The sequence below is a fragment of the Corvus brachyrhynchos genome, unplaced genomic scaffold, assembly GCF_000691975.1.
Source record: "Corvus brachyrhynchos isolate BGI_N302 unplaced genomic scaffold, ASM69197v1 scaffold6, whole genome shotgun sequence".
Classification (NCBI taxonomy): Eukaryota; Metazoa; Chordata; class Aves; order Passeriformes; family Corvidae; genus Corvus; species Corvus brachyrhynchos.
Genome location: NW_008238632.1, coordinates 3,812,964 through 3,834,051, shown reverse-complemented (window position 1 = coordinate 3,834,051; position 21,088 = coordinate 3,812,964). Strand labels below are relative to the sequence as shown.

At 38.5% G+C, this 21,088-nt stretch overlaps 1 protein-coding gene across 2 annotated transcripts; it reads left to right on the top strand.

The window, feature by feature from the left end:
• Positions 1-32: 32 nt before the first annotated feature.
• On the top strand, positions 33-20,408 carry NMBR (neuromedin B receptor). Of its 2 annotated transcripts, none has more exons than XM_008636003.2 (3): positions 33-773; positions 14,700-15,048; positions 17,329-20,408. In XM_008636003.2, exons 1-3 carry the CDS (start codon positions 358-360, stop codon positions 17,728-17,730), a joined length of 1,167 nt encoding a protein of 388 aa, XP_008634225.1. In that variant the 5' UTR covers positions 33-357; the 3' UTR covers positions 17,731-20,408. The 2 variants fall into 2 exon arrangements, with proteins under 2 accessions (XP_008634225.1, XP_017592772.1); XM_017737283.1 differs by having other exon boundaries at positions 681-842.
• The last annotated feature ends 680 nt before the right edge of the window (positions 20,409-21,088 follow it).

Sequence of the window (21,088 nt, the reverse complement as noted above, 5' to 3'; positions counted from 1 at the left end):
CGGCCGGACCGCGCCTTCGCCGCAGCGGCGCACCCAGAGCGCTCCCGGGGACGCGGGCAGGTGGCGGCTGGCCCGACGGCGTTCTCTGCCCCCCAGGCTCAGGATCTCCTGCCGACCGGGAGAGTCTTGTCTGAACACCTGAGGGGCAGTGCATGGGAATTTTTCCCTTCCCCGCCACTGCGCCGGCGGACATTCCTCTGCATTTCTTAAGGGAGAAAACTCGGCAAAGAAGGGGGAGGAAGAAAGGCAGGAGAGAAGGGAGGAAAGTTGGTTGACTTGCAGAGAGAGAGGTGAAGCTTTCCTGTGTCTCCCACTGCACTTTGCACTGGAGACCTTCAGTCCACGCGAAGCTGGAGGATGGAGCCAGAGCCCCCGCCCGAGCTCATAGCAGTGCCCCTCGGGGAGAATGGGAGTGTCCACCTGGCGCCCGACACAGCCCTGCTGTCCCCGGGGAGAGCCACGGCCATCTTCATCATCCGCTGTGTGATCCCTTCACTTTACCTGATCATCATCACTGTCGGCTTGCTGGGCAACATCACCCTCATGAAGATCTTCATTTCCAACAGTGCCATGAGAAGCGTGCCTAACATCTTCATCTCCAGCCTTGCTGCTGGCGATCTGCTCCTGCTAGTGACCTGTGTGCCTGTGGATGCCTCCCGGTACTTCTCTGAAGAGTGGCTCTTTGGGGAAGTGGGCTGCAAGCTCATCCCTGTCATCCAGCTCACCTCCGTTGGTGTCTCTGTCTTCACCCTCACTGCCCTCAGTGCTGACAGGTAGGAAAGGTGGGCTGCCACTTCAGCTCTCTGCAACTTGAGCTAAGGCCAGCTGGAGCTAGATGAAAGGTAAATCACGCCCCTAGATAATGTATCCCTGGTTTGCAATTCCCTCATTCCAACCTGTGAGGTGTCCATGCTTCTTCTTCTCTCACTAACTGATGGCAAGTGGTGCAAATTGAAATTAAAGGGTGTCTGAAAATGGCTGTGCCTGGGCCCTCAGCTTCCAGGGTGTTAGCTGCAAGAACTAGGTCTTCTGCGTCTCTGGGATGGTCCTGTAACAGTCCATATATTGAAATCTCATTCATTAGAGTAAGGTTTTAGATGCCAGATATGACCCTTGCCAAGTCATAGTGTTATGTGAACAGGCAGTGGGTGACTTAAACCAAGTTAGGCACAGATGTATTTTTTAATCAATTTATTTCCTTCTGCTGAGAAAGTGTCTGCGTGTGTGTGTATATGTGTCTGTGCCTTAATAGAAGAGTAGGTTACCCGAGGTGACCGTCAGAACTAGTTTAGCTTCTGGGAATTCAGAGACACCAAATTGCTCTCTTGTAATTGTCAGTCTTAAACTTTTGTTCAAACTATTCTTATTAGCTTCTGAACTTTTTGAAAAGTTAAAAAAAAATACCCCCAAACAAACTAGAAAGTAACACTTTCTTCTCCAGTACTTGTCAAATTAGGAAGAAACAAAGAGTTGGATCCCCAGTTTTTCCTCCCAATTACTGTGAATGGGTACTTAAGGAATTTGTAGCAACTGAGTGGCTGTAGGACTATGCTTCAGGCTCTGAAAGACAAAATCTTGCAGTGTAATTGCAAACCTAAATTATATGAAATTATTCTTATTCTTTTATCTAAGCAAATTTTTTTGGCCAGAAATGAAAATGTTTAATTCCTTTTCCATAGAAAATCTCCCACTTTCTTTTGTTGAGTTTTGAACTGAGCCACTGCATTATATTGGTGCATGATGTGAAGGGTTGAAATATAGAAATATATCTTCGCACTTACAATAATGTTTCTTTAAAACTTTTAATCCTTTATTTTCATTACTAGAGGATAACTTTTTTTTTTTTTAGCTAATTCAGTAAATTGTTTAGTTCCACCTGAGGGTAGTCTTCACTGACCATTAATTTCAGTTGTGTTTGAATCAGGACCTAACATACTCATCTATAAAGACTTTGTAACTTGTGAAAATGGATTATAGTCTTGAAGAAGAGCTTGCAAAACATACCTAAAGTGAACACCTCTAACTCTCTGATTACCTCAATTAAACAGTATTTAAAAATCTGTCCTTACAGAGCCAAGGAAACTCTGCAGTTCTCTTTCTGCTCTATTTCCACTCCTTAAAATCTTCTGGTGTCTTATTTGAAAAGGGAAGAACTTAGTGGAGATCATCTCTCTAGAGAAATGTTATGTGAGGGAATGCTGGTGATTTAATGTTTAAGGATTAATTAATTTGCTTTTTATATAGCTTTGGAGCATTCATTGATTTTCCAGATAATTTATATCCTCTTTTTTATATCAGTAAAGATTCAAGAATTTATAATGCTGAATCTGTTTACACTTAGTGCATCTAGAATAGCACATACTAGAAAACAGCTACAGTTTGTGTCCTGAGACCTAATAAGCTCATTATAAATACATTCCTCCATCATATTGGAGTTCACAGTATATGCCAATGTCAGAAATGGTTAATACCAGTAATTTAACAATGTTTCTTTAACCTTTGTAGTTTTATTTTTGGTTACTGAAAACAAAAACTTTTATTTTCCAGTTAGAAGGTCAGCCACTGACTTTGGAGACCAGTCTCCTGAGCGAATCTGGCTGAACTTTCAGGGGAGTTTGGGTTGGAGTCAAATCTATGGTCTTTGTATAACACTTGGATTGAACTAGAGGGGAGGCACTGGCGTGGAGGGGTTTCTGCCACGCTAATCTGTAGCCAGATTCTAATGTGTGTCATAACTAGATCAGTTGTGGGTGGTTATGCTGGCAGATCAGAAGTGGTGGCAGCATCCTCCACCCAAGAGGTCCCGAGGAGGTGAGGCCCGGCTGGGGGCAGTGTTTTCTCCAGATAAGCGAATCTGGCATAGGATGTTAGCAGTTTGTAAGCAGTGATGGCACCAAGAGGGCTCCATTACAATCCAGTGCATGTTTGGTCTGGTACACAATGTCTTCTTAGTGGCCTCTTCTGTCACAGATATTGCTCAAAGTACATTTTAATATAGGATAATTTAAGCCCTTCCTGCTTTTTGCTCCTTCTTACCATGAGACTGTATAGAAGGCCAGATATTGATTACACTAAAGAACAGATTTAGGAATATTTAGGATTCTTTGCAGCATGCCTGCGTGAATTGGGATAAAGGAGGTTGTCTTTGTTTCCACAGTCTAATTAGCACTTTATGTGGAAATTCTGCATGACAATTTCCATGTATGTGATACATTTAACAGAAGTAGCTACAGAAGCTACAAACTCTGAATGAGTGTTCCCAACAAACTGAAGCTATAAGGAAGAAAAAGTAGTACTAATTGAATGCATTTCATATGGATTTTTTTGTCACAGATGTCCTTCTCAGCATCAGTAATGCTTTCAGTGTGACAATCGTGCCTTTTATTTGGAAGCTTCATTATCTTGTACTGAGATTATTTGAGTGTTAATTTGGGTTTTTTTTTGTGTGTGTACAAATGTAATATGTAATTTTTAACAATACTTTCCAGACTTCCCTAGAGCAGACTTGCAGATGGAGTTTAGCAGCATATCTGCCTGAGGTTGCTCATCCCCATCACAAGAATAGCAGCTAGTCCTTCACACCCCTGAGCTCCTGGAGGTCTGGCTGCCAGGTGTGGGGAGTGGTGCCCTGCTGCAGCCCTACACATGTGGGGGCAGGTCAGTGGTGGAGCTGGGGGTGGTGGTAGCAGAGATCATGCAGTGGTAGCCCTGATGGTGCAGGGTTTTGGTGTCAGAGCAGTATGGAGTGTCCTTCTCCTATGGGATGGAGAAGGCAGCACAGGAGCTGTGCTGCTGAGCCAGTTGTCCCTTCTCACTGCCACACAGGAGATATGTAGGGACAGCGACCCTGCCCCTCATGGCCACTGACTTTTCTCTATTGTGGAGAAACTGGATCACCTCTACAAACCATAATATTTCTCTTGTTTATAAAACCAAGGAAGAAAGAGAAGGTGGATAACAGAAAGAGAAAACTTAATAGAGTGGATGACAAATAAGGAAAAGGAAGAGGGCTGAAAGACAAAAATGTAAGAAAAAAAAAAGAGGGGAACTAAGGGGAGTGTAGGACAGAACACTCCCAATAGCACTCAGCACACCCTGAAAGTGCCCAGAGCTGGTGGGTGATGGCCAGGGATGCACTTTCTAAATATGTGGTGGGGAAAGAAATGAAAAATGGGGCCTTGATGAGCTTGTTTCTCCAGGGTCCCTGGACTGCAGTTTTGGCCAGGGGTAATGGATGCTGGTGAGAAAGTCTCAGGACTTGGTGTGGTCTTTGACAAGGAGGATAAAAATAAAGCAGTGATAAGTATTGCCAGAGGGAGTGAAGCATGGCATCCATGAAGAAAATGTGTGCCAGCATCTCCTCACTGCAAAAAGGGCAGAAGCCAGGGATGAACCTGATTTGAACCATCCAGTGAACTTGCTCACTGCTGCATGAAGTGTTTTTCCAGTTTGTGTCCATGGTGGACCATACATTTAATGCAGAAGGCAAACTGGGCCCATAGGGAAGGTGTGGAAAGGTGCTTCCAGGATGCTTTTCAGAGTTAGAGGTCTGGATCGAATTTTAACCTTGTTGTGGACAGCGCGGGGGCAGTGAATTAAGACTGGGCACTACAATGTGCCCCTCTGGCCATTACTGCATTGTTGTGTGGTACCCACAAAATGCCAAGTCATCTGGAGTGAATAGCCTTTGGGGGAATAAATAGAAGCCCCTTCAGACAGCTTTAGATTTCTCCCACATAGTCTTTTCTTTTCTCTTTAGCTGTCATTTATGCCTTGGTTTTTATGCGGTCTGTAAAAATAGGATTAATTTTAATTCTGTTTCTTTTTCTACATTGAATTTTATTTCTAATGAAGGGTTTATATGTGTTAGCTCTAATGCAGTTCTGCTGCACTTTAATGGAGACAGCAAAGCTGTCACTCACACTACTACAACAGGAATAGCATTGTATTTTCTTTCTTCCTAAGTAATGTGACATAAGAACACCTTTGATGGGACAAATACTTGATTAACAGGTAACAGTTTGAAAACTTAAATTCATATTTAAAGAGCTAACTACAGTGCCTCAGATGCTTAAAATGTATTCTATAGGTTTGCATTGCTAAATTATTTGATCCTTCTATTTTTTTAAAAATGTCTTTATTTGTTTTAGATTTCGAAGACTGCAATCTGTATTAAAAAAAAAAAAAAAAAAACAACCAAAAATGTTTTTTGCAAGTTTGCACTCTGTACTGACTTCTGATGACATTGGATAACAAAATCTGTTTTGGCTCAGTTTGCTTGTCTATTATCTCTTCCTTTTTTGGGGACTCTGCAAATGTTCTGAAGTGTGAAAAGCTGCCCTATTAACTTCTTTGGGTTTTTCATTAGTAATGTCACCTTAATAAATTTCTTTTTACTTTCTTAATAAATTTCTTTTTACTTTTCCCAGCATTTATTTATATTTTCTTCTTTTATTATGGCAGATGCTGATTCAGGCTGAAATACAATGATTGAAATAGTATAAAATCCTCATTCCTTATTAAAAGTAGTGAAGCAGGAAAGTGGACATGATTTCCTTTTGAGCTCTAATAGCTGAAATTCAGGGACTAAGGAGTCCTTATGGGGAAAGTAATAGTAAATGACATCTTGAAAATTACTTTTAACTAACCAAAGAATAAAGAAAAAATAATCACAGCTAAAATGAAAAATTATCTGTATAAGAGGAAAAACAATGCCTTAGCTGTGTATAGTAGATGGGAAAACAAAAATAGATGGACCAAGTAGAACTATGAGATCTGTAAGTAAGTATTTTAGAAACCCTAACTCTTGAGGTCAATGTATTAAATGAATGGATTACTGAAGTACACTAAAATAAATGATGGTCCAGATATTTCTCTCACTGTAGGCTGTAGCAGTATGGTTATAATTATGCAGTAACAGGCAATGCAAAAGAAATTTGAGAGGTTTGGCAAGCTTTATCTGTCACACTTTTCAACTTGCCTTTTAGTTCATATGTGCAAACTTGACTCACAAAATAAAGCTTGCCAGAACACCTTTGTCAAGTTAAACAATGAAGCCTGTCCTCACCTTAAAATTTTCTAACTAATTTATATCCATTTTATGCAGATAAAAGGAATATGATGTAAAATATTCCAGAAAAAAAAAGAGATGGCAGAACCACCCCCTCCCCAACAATGCAGAAAGAATTTTTTGACTGGAGTAGATTAAGGAGTTAATGATTCTAGGGTAATATTTTCCAAGCCAGGCAATTCAAATTAGCTGTTGGAGAAGTTCCTTTTGTGACTGTCATTGCACAGCTGAAAATGATTTCTCAGCAAATAATGTTTTCCTCCCAAGTCAGGCAACTGTTTCTCAAACTTCATACAGACACATGCATCTGTTAAACTCCTGCCTTTGTGCCTGTCCTGTGTGTGCTCTCCAACCCATACAGAAACAGCTTAGACTGAGGAAGGCAAAGTGAGAAATGGCTGTGGTGTTCATCCCAGTCAGTGATCAATGCAGTGCCCGTGTTGTGCTGGCAGCAGCCACTTTGCTTTAACTAATGCAAATGCCAGTGTCCCATTGCCTTTTGTAGGCTGCAACCTAAACCCAGAGAAACGGCTTCAAAAGCATCCCTCCTGTTTCCTGCTGCTTTGAGCAATTCAGTGAAAGGCAGTTTCTGTGACAGACAAAATAGCTGCTAAACAGCAGATCCAGCCCAATTCTTAACAAACATGAATATCACCGTTCATTTATCTTGTTTGCCCCTAAGCACAACGTTGTACACAATTCCCTTATCTACTACGCTGCAATGGGTTAATACCAATTGGACTGTTGGAGTGCTCAAGTCTTCATTTTGCAGATCCTCAGAAATGATGTCAAAGATCAGGTATGCTCTACCTATGCTGTCTCCAGTGAAAAGATTTCACATAATTAATTTGTTAGAGAAAAAATAATGCATCTCTGTATATGTGTGCAGGGTGATGGAACTCTTCAATATCTTCCTGAAAAAGGATAATTTAATTGAATCTTCATTTTAAATTGTTTAATTATAGAAAAACTTGTGTAATTATTGTATGAGTTTTGCTGCAGGGCTATTCATACAGACTATATATTTCTGGTGCTACATTATTTTATGGGTTTTTATATGTATTAATGAAACAAGGTATATGCAGTCCCAATCCCTAGGTCTAAACATGTTCCACTAGCAACTTCTAAATCCATGCTGAGATTCAGCCCAATTTGACAGTGTAATTACAAATAGCAGGTAAGTTCTTACAAGTTCATTAAATTTGTGGAAATAAGAGGAAACCTACTTTGGTGTCCATTGAAGAGAAGTGTATTTTGGAATTAAGTTGACACAACTTTTCAGGTATCAGAGAAAATAACTACAAGACAAACAGTCCACATAGGCTTTTCACAATTGCATCTGCTGCATGTAGATTTGTGTACTTCCAGCTTTGCATGAGCATATATCAAACTTACATAGTGGTGTGTGTGTACAAACATCAGAGAAATGGGTTATTTTGATATGTGTCATTACACCTCAAAGTTCTATTTTTTCTATCTCATGATTATCCCAAATATTGTTTCATTGTTTTCCAACTGCTTTTCACAGTATTTTTTTTAATAGTTTCATGCTTGTGTTTTGGCTCCAGGTTTGATTGCTTGTATATTAAGGATTGCTGTATTAACTTTTCCCTCTATAATGTTTTTATATTTCCTTTTTTACCATGGTCTGTACTTGTTTATTTTCCATCTACACTGATTTCAGGGCAGACCAAGATCAGAAGTCACAAATAAAATTGAACTGGAAATGCATTTAAGAGCGACAGAGTAGAGCTTCTACATGATAATACTGGAGCAAATAAATGAATTTGCTGATTTTTGAATTTAGAAATTAGATATTTCAATTCTAGGTTCTCAAATGGTAAAATCTAAGTCTGTTCTAGATATATTAATAGAGGTTTGGTTATTTAATTCTTCTTGGCTTGCAAGATTTCTAAAAATCAGCAGACCATGTAATGTTCTCCACAACAGTACGTTATCTGCCATGGCCTGGATATAACTGAATTCATCAACAGCAAAAATTTTATAAAGGTAAATTGGCACTAAGCATATTTTACACTTGGGATTTATTCTTCCAGGGACTTTAGTTTCTGTAACTGATGTTTTTATTGACCTTCTGCTCCAGCAGTGATGATTTTATGAGATCCTTTTCATTCAAGTAGGTGTAGATATTTTTGCTGGAAGACATGCAGTAAGCACACAGTAAGTATGCAGACAAGCATGCAACTCTGTCTTGTCAGCCTAAGGGTAGGGATATCAAGGGGATTTGAATCAAGCCCATTTGGAGAAATGGATTTCTCTTTTCTCAGAGTCCTTTGACTCTTCAATATTGAGAATATACACCCTGAAAGAATTAAACAAGGTTAGTTGTGGTTTTCTCTTTTTTAAAAAGAGAATAGATAATTTGGGGACAAAGCAAACAGTACGTAAGCTTGTCCAGGCTGCGCATTTAATGCCTAATATCTAGCCTAGGTACTGACTTTCCCCTCATCCTATCCACCCCTCCTGAGCAGAATCCAAAATCCAGAATTCCAAATTAATGTTGGAATGAGATGCTCCAGAAAGGCGATAGAAGCCAAGAGAATACACATGCTAAGCCTCCTTATGCTGCCCCGTGGGAAACAGTATATCCAGTGGTTTGTGTGATGCAGAGGGCTAAGAATATGGTTCTCTCCTCACAGGTGAAATGTTAATTTTGAGCCCCTGTCTAGCAGGCATGGGCAATGGCTCCCAGACACCCTGGCTGCATGAATGGCTCCATTTTGTTCCTGGAGAGACATATGCCAGAGCTGCCTTTGCAGTGGCAGTTTTGCGAAGGCTGATGACTTTGGTGTGCCCCAGCCACTATTTAAACATAACTTTGAGATCAGACTCCTCAACTTTGTTGTGTTTAGCTTCAGGATTGTAATGAAGCTTAGGTGCCAACAGAGTAGGTGGAATCTGGGGAGCTCCTGGCATGCACAGCAGAGGAAATGCAACAGCTTGCTTATTTTGAAAGTCAAGAACAAATGGGCACAGTGGGTTAGGATGGGCCAGCCATTGTGTGAGGCTTCTGGATGATGCTTTCAGGCACCTGAAAGTGTGTGGTTTTTTTCTATGCACATACATACGTCTGTGTATATCTATCTATATATGTACAAACCCATATTCAACAGTATCAGAGCATTGGACTGAGGACTGGCAGTCAGCCACTTGTCAAAATGGTTTTGGAGAGCTCCACGATGTGGTTTTGACTTGGGTCAATCAGTATTCTCCTAAAGGATTTCTAGGCATGTTTCAGGATTAAATACAAGCCCAGGGGCCATTACCAACAGAAGTGTAAACTGCCTAATTTGTTTGGATGTGGTGGTCTTGTACTAGGATATTAAAGAGATTAATTAAATAGTCATGGATGTCTAGGCAATGCCACTTGGCCTCCAGGCCTAAAAACAGGCTACGGCAATGTTTAGTTTACTCATACAGATGTAGCATCTTTATTAGATATGGTTCCTCATTCCTCTCCTCCCCTCCCCTTCCCTCCATCTCTCCTCCCCTCCCCTTTCCTCTGTCTTTTCACAGTAGAAACTTAGAGAAACTGCAACTCTAATGAAGACCTATTTGTCTGTCTTAAGATATGCAAAAATATGTTCATCAGTGACTTGAAATTATCAAACTTAAATATAAATTTGCTGGCAATACTGACACATAAGAACTTTTCTGAATAATAGGCGGTGAAACAATTTACTAATATTGCTTTGAGGAGCAGAATTTAACAAATTACTGATGGTGCTTTTAACTAGTGCAGTTATAAATGAATAGCTTTAGAGAAGTAGAACTAAAAATTCAGATTGCAGGCAATGAACTAGCATTGCAAGATTTGCATGAGCTTGTAAGAAGCATAGTTGGCTAATGTGAGGTGACTAGCAAGAAGCAGAAGTAGAAATAGAAGAAAAAATGAAAAGGAAAGAGAAAATTTATCCTCTGAAACACTGGGTGGATGACAGGTAATGTATTTCATGCAGAAAAAACACCTCCACCATCCTGGGAAACTTCTGGTTTGATTCTTTTCAGGGTGGAGATATCATCAACAAGCGTTGAAGCGTTATTGATAGTTTTTGGCTCAACAGAATGTATTTTTACAGAATGGAAAACTTTTCCCACTTAGGAAAATCTTAAGATTTTTCCCCCTGAGAAACACAGAACACATGTCTTTGACATTGATTTTAAGTGTGTTTACACATGGTCTTCTAGCCTGCATTATATTCACTATCAGACCTCAGAGATGCTTGTTCCTGGGTGAACACAATTCTCTGCTCTCAAGAGATAAGCACAGAATAAAAATATTGATATTACCTGAAAAAAAAAAAAAAGAAATTTGCTTTACATTGCAAGGATTTATAAGAATAAAATAGAACAATGAAAATCTCAGTTCATTTGTGTGTTGTGAAAGAAGCTCCCACAACAGTGGACCTCAAATGATCCCACACTGTTTTCAGCTAGAAAAATTGTTCTCCTCTTAATGATTCAACTGGAGTTGGGCCAATTGAACTGCCCATAAAAGGAAAAGGGCTTTGGTCCCATCCAAAATTTCATTCTACCGTAGTCAAGTGGACAACAACTGGACATGATATTAGTATTTTTAGCAAATACTGACCATACAACCATGTTTCCTTTTCAGATTTATTTATAGGCTTTTATGTTAGGATTTTTGTATTTGAAAGCACCCTGCAGGGACACAATTAAAAACTAACTTATGAATGGTTTTGATAAATTACTCTAGTTTGCAGGAAATGTAGAAGTATGGCATAGCAACATCGCTTTAAATGCTTATTTATAATATGGCAAATAATACCAACTCCTCCAGCTTCACGATTTAAATGAAAATCAAAGCAAAGTAATATGAATCTGCCCTGCCTCAATTGTGTCTCTGCTTGGCTTATGACACTTCATTATTAAATTTATTTTCATCCTACATGATGTCATGTAGGAAACTAGGTGATAAATTAGGGTCCTATTTGTGGTAGGTACTATATAAAAAGTAACAAGAATAAAGTCCTTGACCTAAAGGGCTTTTAAGGACAAAAGACCATGCAGAATCCAAGGGGCAAGGAGACATTGAGGCAAATCTAGTTAGAATGGTAGGCTATTTTCCAGTGGCTGCCTAAGTATTGTCTAGTTGTTTTGGGTTTTTCTTTTAAATTTTTTTTAAGATCATCACAACAAAGTGCTCTAGAAAAAAAGTAGCAAAGCAATGGAAGGACAGCTTAGGCCTAGTCAAGGAGCAGCTTCTTTTGAAATCAAGTGTGTGGGAAGGGAACTGCATTTTGGATGCAGGAGAGGCAGGAATAGAACCTTCCATTCTAAATTGCAGCTGAGAAATACCTTTAGAAAGTCTCTGAAAACAAAGGTTAGGAGAGGTAGGTAAAATAGAATGGAGTTTAGAAGGTAGCAAAATGTTATAACTCTGGAGGAAGAGGATATTCTTTTCATCAATTTATTTTGGGATTGTGTAGAAGGGAGGAGACTGCTTTAAAATGGAAAAAAAATGCTATACAAAAGAAAATCAGTCTGCAGAATGAGAAGGGGCAAGTTCATGCTGGTGTCTGTTGGCAGAAACCACAGCTCCAAAGACAGGAAGTGTTTCCCGAGTTTGGGTCCCATTGTCAGCAGTGATAATGAGAGAGGATATAGGAAGACGGAATTTACAAGAAGGCTTTTAATTAAAATCAAAAGCATATTTGTAATTATTTCCTGAACTTCATGGAAACGTATAATTTGCTCTTCATCAGTCAAATAAAAAAAAGATGAATTTATTTACTAATTTGACTAATTTGCACCCTTAGTCTAATTTACTGACATGGTTTTTATTGATAGAACATATGGTCTTTGTAATTTGAATGGTTGGCAGTATGTTTTAGCCTTACACTGGTTTTATATAAAGGAAAAAGTTGGGTTTTCTCTTTGGGAACACTTCTCATTACACTCAGTTTACATTTCATTTTATCTGTAACCTGTTTCTTTTCACTCTATAGCTTTTCAAAGATATAAACAAGATGACAGGTTTGTAAAGCATTTAGTGCATTTTTCTTCCCGTTGACACTGAGTACTGTGAGGGCTGAGTCCTAGGAAGAAAAGTGCCACCTTGTAGTCAGTAAAGTAGCAAGTAGAATAAAAGAAGGGTTTTTTTTTTTGTGCTAAACTCAGCTGTTTTGTGAAAAAGGGCACTCTGCTCCAATGCCTTCCAACTTGGAGTAAGTCGTGGCTCAGGGAAAAGCATACAATTTGCTGAAACAGCAGTATATGCTAAAGTACCAATATATGTCACATCCTCTGCTAATGTAAAGACTTCTGAAAAAGTCTTCCATTTAGAGATTAACTAGGCCAAATTGCTGCTAAAACAATTATTTGTGACCTGGTCATTTTCTTGGGTCATAGGATACAATAGGACTGTGGTCAAAATATTTTGAAGCAATGAAATGGAAAAGGAGAGGAAAAAAATCTGTAGTACAAACCACTATTTTTATTCAATGCCCCTCCCGCCCCCCGCCCCAAAACCCCCGCACCAGCTCTTCCCTAAGAATGCAAACTTTTCAAAAAAATGAGCAGATGCAAGGACTTGACGTCACCTCAAAAATAGATGGTCTGTCTTTATGTAATGAAATAAAGGCAGACAGCAATAGGAAGCAATTATTGAATAATAAGGTCACAGTTTGTGCTGGGGAGTACTCATGCTTTGTGCAGAAGCTTCTGTCCTTCCTATGGCAGTATAAAGGCTTTCTTTACACCTTGGTGTCCAGGGAGTTTCTCACTGTGTGTTAGCAGAAATGGTAAATATAAATTAACAGACACAGTTCGCTGAGTTTTGTTTTCTACTCCATGATTGTGGTGAAAATAAACTAAAATTTCTCTCTGAATTGAGAGAGGATATGAACATTAATAGCCATTATTTTTAATTATTTAGTGATTAAACAATTCATCACAATCCTGAGAAAGAGGACCCCAAGGCACGTTTTGACTCACACATTCTCTGACGGAAAGGTTTCCTTGCGTACCACGACAATGCTCTGCTCCAGACATTTTCATGGCATAGACAGTTGCAAACATCTGCTTAAGGTGTTGGGGGGCTATAAACTATCTGTCAGGACCTGCAAATTAGCCCTAAGGCGTATTTGGGATCACAGCTCCATTTATCAGCATTCCCTTCAGCATCCATGTTATATTTGGGCATAAACTAATCCTTGGGAAGTATTTAAACACATGCTCATACCTGTACATATTTATACATCTGTATGCATGTATATCTATCTACAGGCATGGATATGGAATTTTATCACAAAGAAGAGGCATCTAAGTTACTGTTCTCCTTAACCTAAGCTCACTGCGTAGCTAACAGAGAAAAAAATAAGCACCCTAGGGGGTGATTTAATATACCTAAAATCTGAATCACTCTTTGAAAGTACTTCTCCCCTCACTACAAACACTTGAGGAAGAACAAACTTATGTACCTGGAGTATGAATCTCTCCCAACTCCCTTCTTCCTAGTAAAATTTTCTTTGGATATTAAAGAAGTGTAATTTTTTTCTATTTCTCAAGACTTCTGCTCTTTCAGAAAAAACCCAGCCATCCCAAATCAAATTGAAAGTAGAAACAAAAAAATTAAAGAAGTTAAAAAAATCCCATGAGCTTCCATATTGCCACAACTTAGACAAAATGAAATGTTTTGTTTAAGGTTTTGTTTTTAATAAAAACATTAAAACATAATTTACTTACATTAAAAAAATAAATTAAATAAAAGATCTAAGTAGAACTTTAAGGTATCCTTGAAATATTTTTCTCAAATTATATTTGTCCTTACAGCATGAGCATTTTCTTGTGGAAAGTTTGACTTTGTATCACTTCCTGCAATGATTTTTATTTTTTAATAAAAAGATTCCTGACCAAAGTCTACTTCTATTAATTTATTTTACAGTGCTCCAGTGTGAAATTTCCATTCTCTGCAATTCTTCCTGTTTCCATTGCAAGGGCTATGAAATGATCAATTCCACAAAGTTTTATATGCAATCATACATTATGAGACAGTTTTCCAAAATGCAGTGTAGAGCAGCAGCTTCCAACTATTGATGTGGAAATGTTTATGTAAGAGTAATACTTCCTGCACAGGCCCTTGGGAGTCATTTATGCCTGACTTTATGAAGATGCATACATTCCCCTGAGGGGGCTGGGAGCATCCTAGAGTGGGAAAGTTGTGGTGGCAGAAGGAGAGAGCCCTGGGCTACAGGAGCCAAGGAAAGAAGGAAGGAAACACTAAGTGATCATGTGCTGGTACAAGAGTCAGGTGGAAGTACGGGATGTAGGATGCACATCTGGAGATTTCCTGGGGGTGTTTGGAGAAGGAAAGGGTAGAGCCATGGCTGATTCTTCACTGTCACCACACTGGCACAGAATGGGCCGTAGGACACAGCCATAGGTTGTATCCAAGGCTCCTTTTTCCTCCTCTGATGAGTGTTTACAAAAAAAGGTAGCGATTAGATTAAGAATGATTACAAGCCCCTTGACATTTCAAATAAGAAAAAACATGGCATTATTCTAATCAAAGATATGAAGTAACCTTGTTCATCCCATTTGAATTTGAATACCTTTTAATTTGCATCTGCATTTTGATCAATTTCAGGTACAAAGCAATTGTAAATCCCATGGACATCCAGACTTCCAGTGCAGTGCTATGGACTTGTCTTAAAGCCTCTGCCATCTGGGTAATCTCCATGCTCCTAGCAGTTCCTGAAGCAGTGTTCTCCGAACTGGCTCACATCAATGACACAGATAATGCCACTTTCACAGCATGCATACCATACCCCATGACAGATGACATGCACCCAAAGATCCATTCTGTGCTGCTTTTCCTTGTGTATTTCCTTGTCCCTCTTGTTATTATTAGTATCTACTACTATCATATTGCAAAGAGTTTAATAAAAAGTGCTCACAACATCCCTGGGGAACACAGCGAGCATTCCAAAAGACAGGTAAGCCATTTGCTTTTTACATCCCAGTAAAAGATTTGTGTGCTTTATACATTTATAAATGAAACTCAAGGAATTATAACATCCAAATTGTTGGATTTTGCAGAGGATTAGTTCAGATTCCACGTGAACTAAGCCAAGGATTATCTGAAAATTTTCCTTGTTTTCACAATTACTCGGTATTAAGCCCAGTATGTAAATTAATATGAACAAGGAAAATTATAAATTCATTGCCATCAATGCACATTCCTAACAGTAAATGAAATTGGTATATATGTTTGTATGTGCTGTTACTGTAACCATTACTTGTATTCTTACCGAGGAATGATGTTTTTTAGTTAATGACAGTGACTTCACCTATTTCTATAGGCAGTCATTTTAGGAAAGAAATCTTACATGAATGTTTTGTGAATTGTCCCTTTTTATTTGTGCTTGGAAATGAGAAAACTGACATAGGCAGGGAAAATTTTACTTAGGGGATCTAAGACTTCTAGGATGAAGGAGTGTTGGAAATGTAAACATAGAGCATTAACCGATTCTTTTTTGACTTTCTCAGATACAATACTGAACTTGCACTTTTCTAATATCCCTTCTGTTATAGATGCTATAAAACTCTCGGTATAGATTCTGTATGCCTTTGAGACAAAGCATTTTAAAATGCTGGACAAAGCCAATCTTCCCCGTAAGGCACAGGAAGCAATAAGATAGCAACATTAGCAGGAGCACAAATATGTACAAACAACAGCTTTTGCAATGAAAGTGCCTCAACTACTTTGCAAAAGCATTAGTATTGATAGAGAAAAATACTTATGCCCATTTAGACAGTTTTGAACAGTTTTCTCTGCCAGTAATTTAGAAAACTACTTTCATACTCACAGAAATCTCCTTAAATGCACATATTCTTTCAGAAAGACTACATTCCTTTATGTCCTTTTCATTTCTACTCTAGTCTGTTTCTTGTCAAAAGTGCATACATATTAGCACCTCATGTATTATTTTATTTTCCTGTGAAATATAGAGAGCCTTTTGGCTGAACCCTCTAGATGGAAACAATATTTAATTTATACTACATTTCTGTACTCACATGTATTTTCAAAGTAAGAATATATTTTTTCATTCTACTTAGTTTTTTCTCTTTGTTAATCTATGAGGCTCAGAAGAACAGAAAATTCTGGTGTACTTGCATATCTCCCAGCAAGAGGAAATAAATTCAGACTCTTGCTATCAGCTCATGTTTCTTTAGGCCAAGTGTAATACTCACACTATATTTCTGCACCTCTTAGTCTGTTCTTGCAATCTGTCTGAATGCAAACGCTACCAAATTTGACTACTAGAGTTTTCCCATCTTTTTTGAATTCCCCACTGTTTTTTGTTTAGATAGGCCTAAGAAAACCATTTAATTTCACAGATTTTGAAAAACTGTTAGAATAAATTCACTTGATTTTTTTTTTCCCAGAAAATTGAGCAGAGTAGAAAACTTTCCTTTCTTTGCAACATTTTCATGCCTGATATACATAATAAATCTTTTAGGAGGAATATGGATAAACTTTCTGCCTCTCTCTGGTGCCTTCTACCTGGCCAGTTTATCTCCCTCTCTCAGTTTGGAACCACTGTGTAGGCTCGTGTCCTGCCATCTTTTAAGTATCTACATTGTAATCTGTTTTACCTTAGCACTGCAATTAAGGTGCATTTTGTGATGTTATTGCAATTAATGGAACCTTTCACCTTACTCTGGGATTAAGATGCTTCAGACAGTGTAATGCAATTTTGGTGGTTTCTCTAGGAGAGAGGTGCAAGCTGAGACCTTTAGTGAAAAACAAAGGGATATAAGTACCACTGTATAGCTAACACCCTAGTAAACATCTATCTCATGATATCTCTAGATTTTGAAGCCAACAGTTTCTAAATAGCTTTCTAACTAAAACCAAAGATTCAAGCCAAGCACTGAGATTTTGTCAGAAAAGGTTACATTTCATGACATCCTTTGGTGCATGCTTACAGGCTAAAAGCCAGTGTTTCCTTGGGTCATGAATCACTCTTGCTGTGTACTTCGGTAACTGCAAACAGCTAAGATCTTTCACTGAAAGTAAACTGAAAGAGGAAAAGGAAAGTAAAATGAGATAGCAAAAGTAATTCAGGCCCCAAAGGAAGCATTTTTGCTGGCCTTACTTATGATAATTGTTAACGCTAATATAGAACAAAATGCTACAAGTTTTAATTAAGTCTGTTATGTGGGGTAGTTCTATTCACTGTTGTTTATTTGGGTTCTCTTCGTCTTTTTAGATGGAAACTCGGAAGCGTCTGGCAAAAATTGTTTTAGTTTTTGTTGGCTTCTTTGCTATCTGCTGGTTTCCTAACCATGTGCTATACATGTACAGATCTTTTCATTACAATAAGATCGATCCATCGATGGGACATATGGTTGTTACCTTAGTGGCCCGAGTGCTAAGCTTCTGCAACTCTTGTGTCAACCCATTTGCACTGTATTTTCTCAGTGAGAGTTTTAGAAGACATTTCAACAACCAGCTTCGCTGCAGGAAGAAAGCTCAGAAAGAGAGATCTGCCAGCTACTTGCGCAACTCTTCTGCCATTCAAATGACTTCCCTGAAAAGCAATACCAGGAACCCAGTAACTACCATGACACAACTGAATGGGCACAACTTGAAACAAGAAATGTCATTATGATTTAATGGGTGTGATTTTTGACTGTGGAATAAATCGGAACTTCTCCGTTGCAGCTTGTAACTCACTTCTGGCACTTGTTCTTTGACAGTCTTCAGAAGAGAGGATCTGTTAAATTCTGGCCAATCTGAGGTTACTTCACACCTAGTCAGACTCTTAGATAGAATGAACAGTATGTTTCATTGAGAAAACAAAACTGACTGGCATCATATTGTACTTTAAAAGAGATACTAATATATGTTTAACATAAAGGAAAGCAGTGTATCTGACATAACATTGCTTTAAAAGGTATAGATTTTCTGATCTGAAAATATGTATTTTTAACTGAACATTGATCCAGGCTTGTGTTTTGCTTTAACAGATTTTGCATGATTTTAGCTCTGTGGTATGTGCTAGCATTGCTGATTAGGATTGTTAGGCATTTCGGATTCAATTAAACTTTTAATTTTTAATTTATTTTTTCTTTAATCAGCTCATATGTCAGCACAGGTAGTCAAACAGACACAATGACTGAAGCTTATTGCTGCTACTTATGCAAGGCAGTTCATATAAAATTTTTGGAGGGGGATGTCAGAGATGATTCCCCCCTTATAAAGTGGCATAGAATCTGACAAATAATCATTCCCAAGCCAGGTGAGACGTTAGCTTTTCTGTCTGAGCTCCAGAGAGAAGGTGCTCACAGTGTCTGTCACTACACTGTATCCTGTAGTGACTTCTGCAGTGACTTCTTTAAGGTGAATACTAGAGAGTACACTAGAAATTTAGATTGGATTTCAGAATTAGTTGCTAGTCTTATAATTTCAAAAAGCTGAAGTGCTAATGCAGTATATCAGTTTGCTGTTCTCTTTGTCCTTAATATACACTTGCTCTTATTTAGTTCTGTTTGTAAGTCTGTGAACCACCTGAAGTACAAAATTTCTTTCTCAATTCCTCTTTCTTCAAGACTAGTTATATCTCTACCCCAAGTTTTAAAGCAGTGAGAAGTTATATTGATGTAATCTGTAAGTGTTCTAGCTAATTATCTGGAAAAAAACCCCCCAGTTGTAACCACTCAACAGGGAAAGTAACAGATTGAAGTTCTTAATGTCAACCAGCATGGTCCAGTTGGTGAGACCTATAGGGGGATGCAATGTACTTACAGTTGTGTGCAGCATTCAAATGAGAAAACTTATTAAGTTCAGCGTAGGCTGGCTCCATATGGCCTACTTTAGTTGGTTGCAGTTGCCCTGTGGTTTCAGCGGCTCCTTGGAAGTCTTTATACAAAGGAGCTGATTAATATGAACTTGTAAATCTGTGTGGAATGGTTTAGAAAATTGTCACTCTGTCATAGTTTAGGAATGGCATTCCCCAATTTAGTGTTATCACTGAAACACATGTTATCACTGAAACATGCGCCGCTGTCTCACTCCCCATTCCCTCTCTCCCTCCCCCTGCAGCGGGATGGAGAGGAGAAATTGGAAGCACAAAAGGTAAATATCAAAGGTTAAGATGATAATAATTTACTAGAAACAGCAATGAAATAAGCAACAAACAGTAGCAACACCAATATTAATAGCAGACTGTTGCTAAAATTAGTAACAAGAGGTGAAGGATTCATATGCGAGTGATCACCATGGGGAACTTGGCGCTACCTGGGCCGCTCACTTCACCATCCCTCCCCCACCCCCTGCTTTGGCATGAGGTGGTATAGAATAACCTCAGGGTTCCGGCCATGTCCCTCCTGGCTACTGCAGAAATGAACCCTTTTCTGGCTGGAACCAGGACACATCCCTAACTGCCTAACACTGCTTCATCCATTTTCTCCATTTGGCTCTTTTTCTTCATCCCTTAGTTCTGTGTGAGCCCACATGTTCTTAGAACTCTTTTTTAATTTTATACCACTAATTCCTCCTGGATGCCAAATAAAGTTTTGGATTCTGCTCTTCTGATCAGTCTTGAGTCCTTTCTACTCACAAAGATTTTACACCTGCAAAGCACTAAAGCTTAAAGTCTTCCTTTGTCAATTCTTGATGTATATCATTGACTGCAATCAAGTTTTCTGTTTATTTCTGCTGAGGTTTTTTTGTTCCTTACTCCTCATTGTGTTTGGCAATCTTTCTACGCTGCATAGCCTTTCACAGAACTTCTAAATCCATTGTGGTTTTTATTTCCTAAATGAATTTTTGTGATGTGGGCATTACCAGATGATACAGGTGCCCTACCGGAAAAAGAATAATCTAATTTGTAGTAGATTTGATGCTTCTGTTTGATTCATGCTCTCCACTCAATGTCTTAAATTGCTGTGTGTGGTATGGACAGCATGAGCCAGCTTTCTGGCAGAATGACAAGCTACAGTCTGCTCCTTTTTGTTGTGAAGGGAAGGTGTTCCGAAGTAGACTATAACTCCTTCTTGTCAGGAAATCAGCACAGTTTTGGCTCATTATTTCCCAGACTTAATATTTAAAGTATGTTTCAAGTAAGTAAACTAAATTGTATATAGCTCCTCTAAAATTCTTGTAGCACGATGTGGGGGAATTATTTAATCTGTCTGGAGCTTTACTAGGCGTGTTGCTAACCCAATATGCACATTTTGGAAGTCTGTTACTGTGCTTCTGTACACATTGTATATAAGTACAGCTGTATGTATAAAGCTATTTTCAGACAACTCTGCTTGCTAACAATTAAAATGATTCTAGAATGCATTTTATGAAGTATTTTCTTCTAACTGTAGTTAAAGAAACAAAGGAAATCTGTAAATAAGATCATGTCAGCTTTTCACATACTACATTGAGATTTATGCCAAAACAGTTGTTAACATGCCATCTGGTTTTTTTTTCTGTTATGAAAATTTTCTTATTTCAGAAACATCAATTCTTTTCTATCTTCCCCTCCTGTGTTTTGAGATGGTTTCTTTCAAAAATATTTTTTCAAAGACTGAGAAAACTACCATCCCTTCTCAGTCTTTGAAAAATGAGAGAATAGAGGTAATTACTGTTTCCTCAGTGTAAGACATTTATTTTTTTATAGACCAGAGCTAGTACAAAATAAGTCTGATAGCATCTTCTCACTCCACCCTGCCAATACTAGAAATATTACATACACTGCTGAATCCTGAAATGTCAATATGGTTAAATTCTCAACCGACCTGAGGTATCTCATTTAGCATTACGCTGTGATGTGATAATTATCTTCAACAAAGCCACTTACAATACAGCACAAATCTTTACAACACACCTGCCCCATAGATATTTTTCTTAACTCATTCAAGACACATTTAAGTCTGTCTTGTCTTAACTCATTCAAGTCTGATTTAAGACCTCAGAGAGGTCTTAAACTAGGCTCAAAGGGGGAAACGGATAAGACCAGGCTCACTAGAGATCAG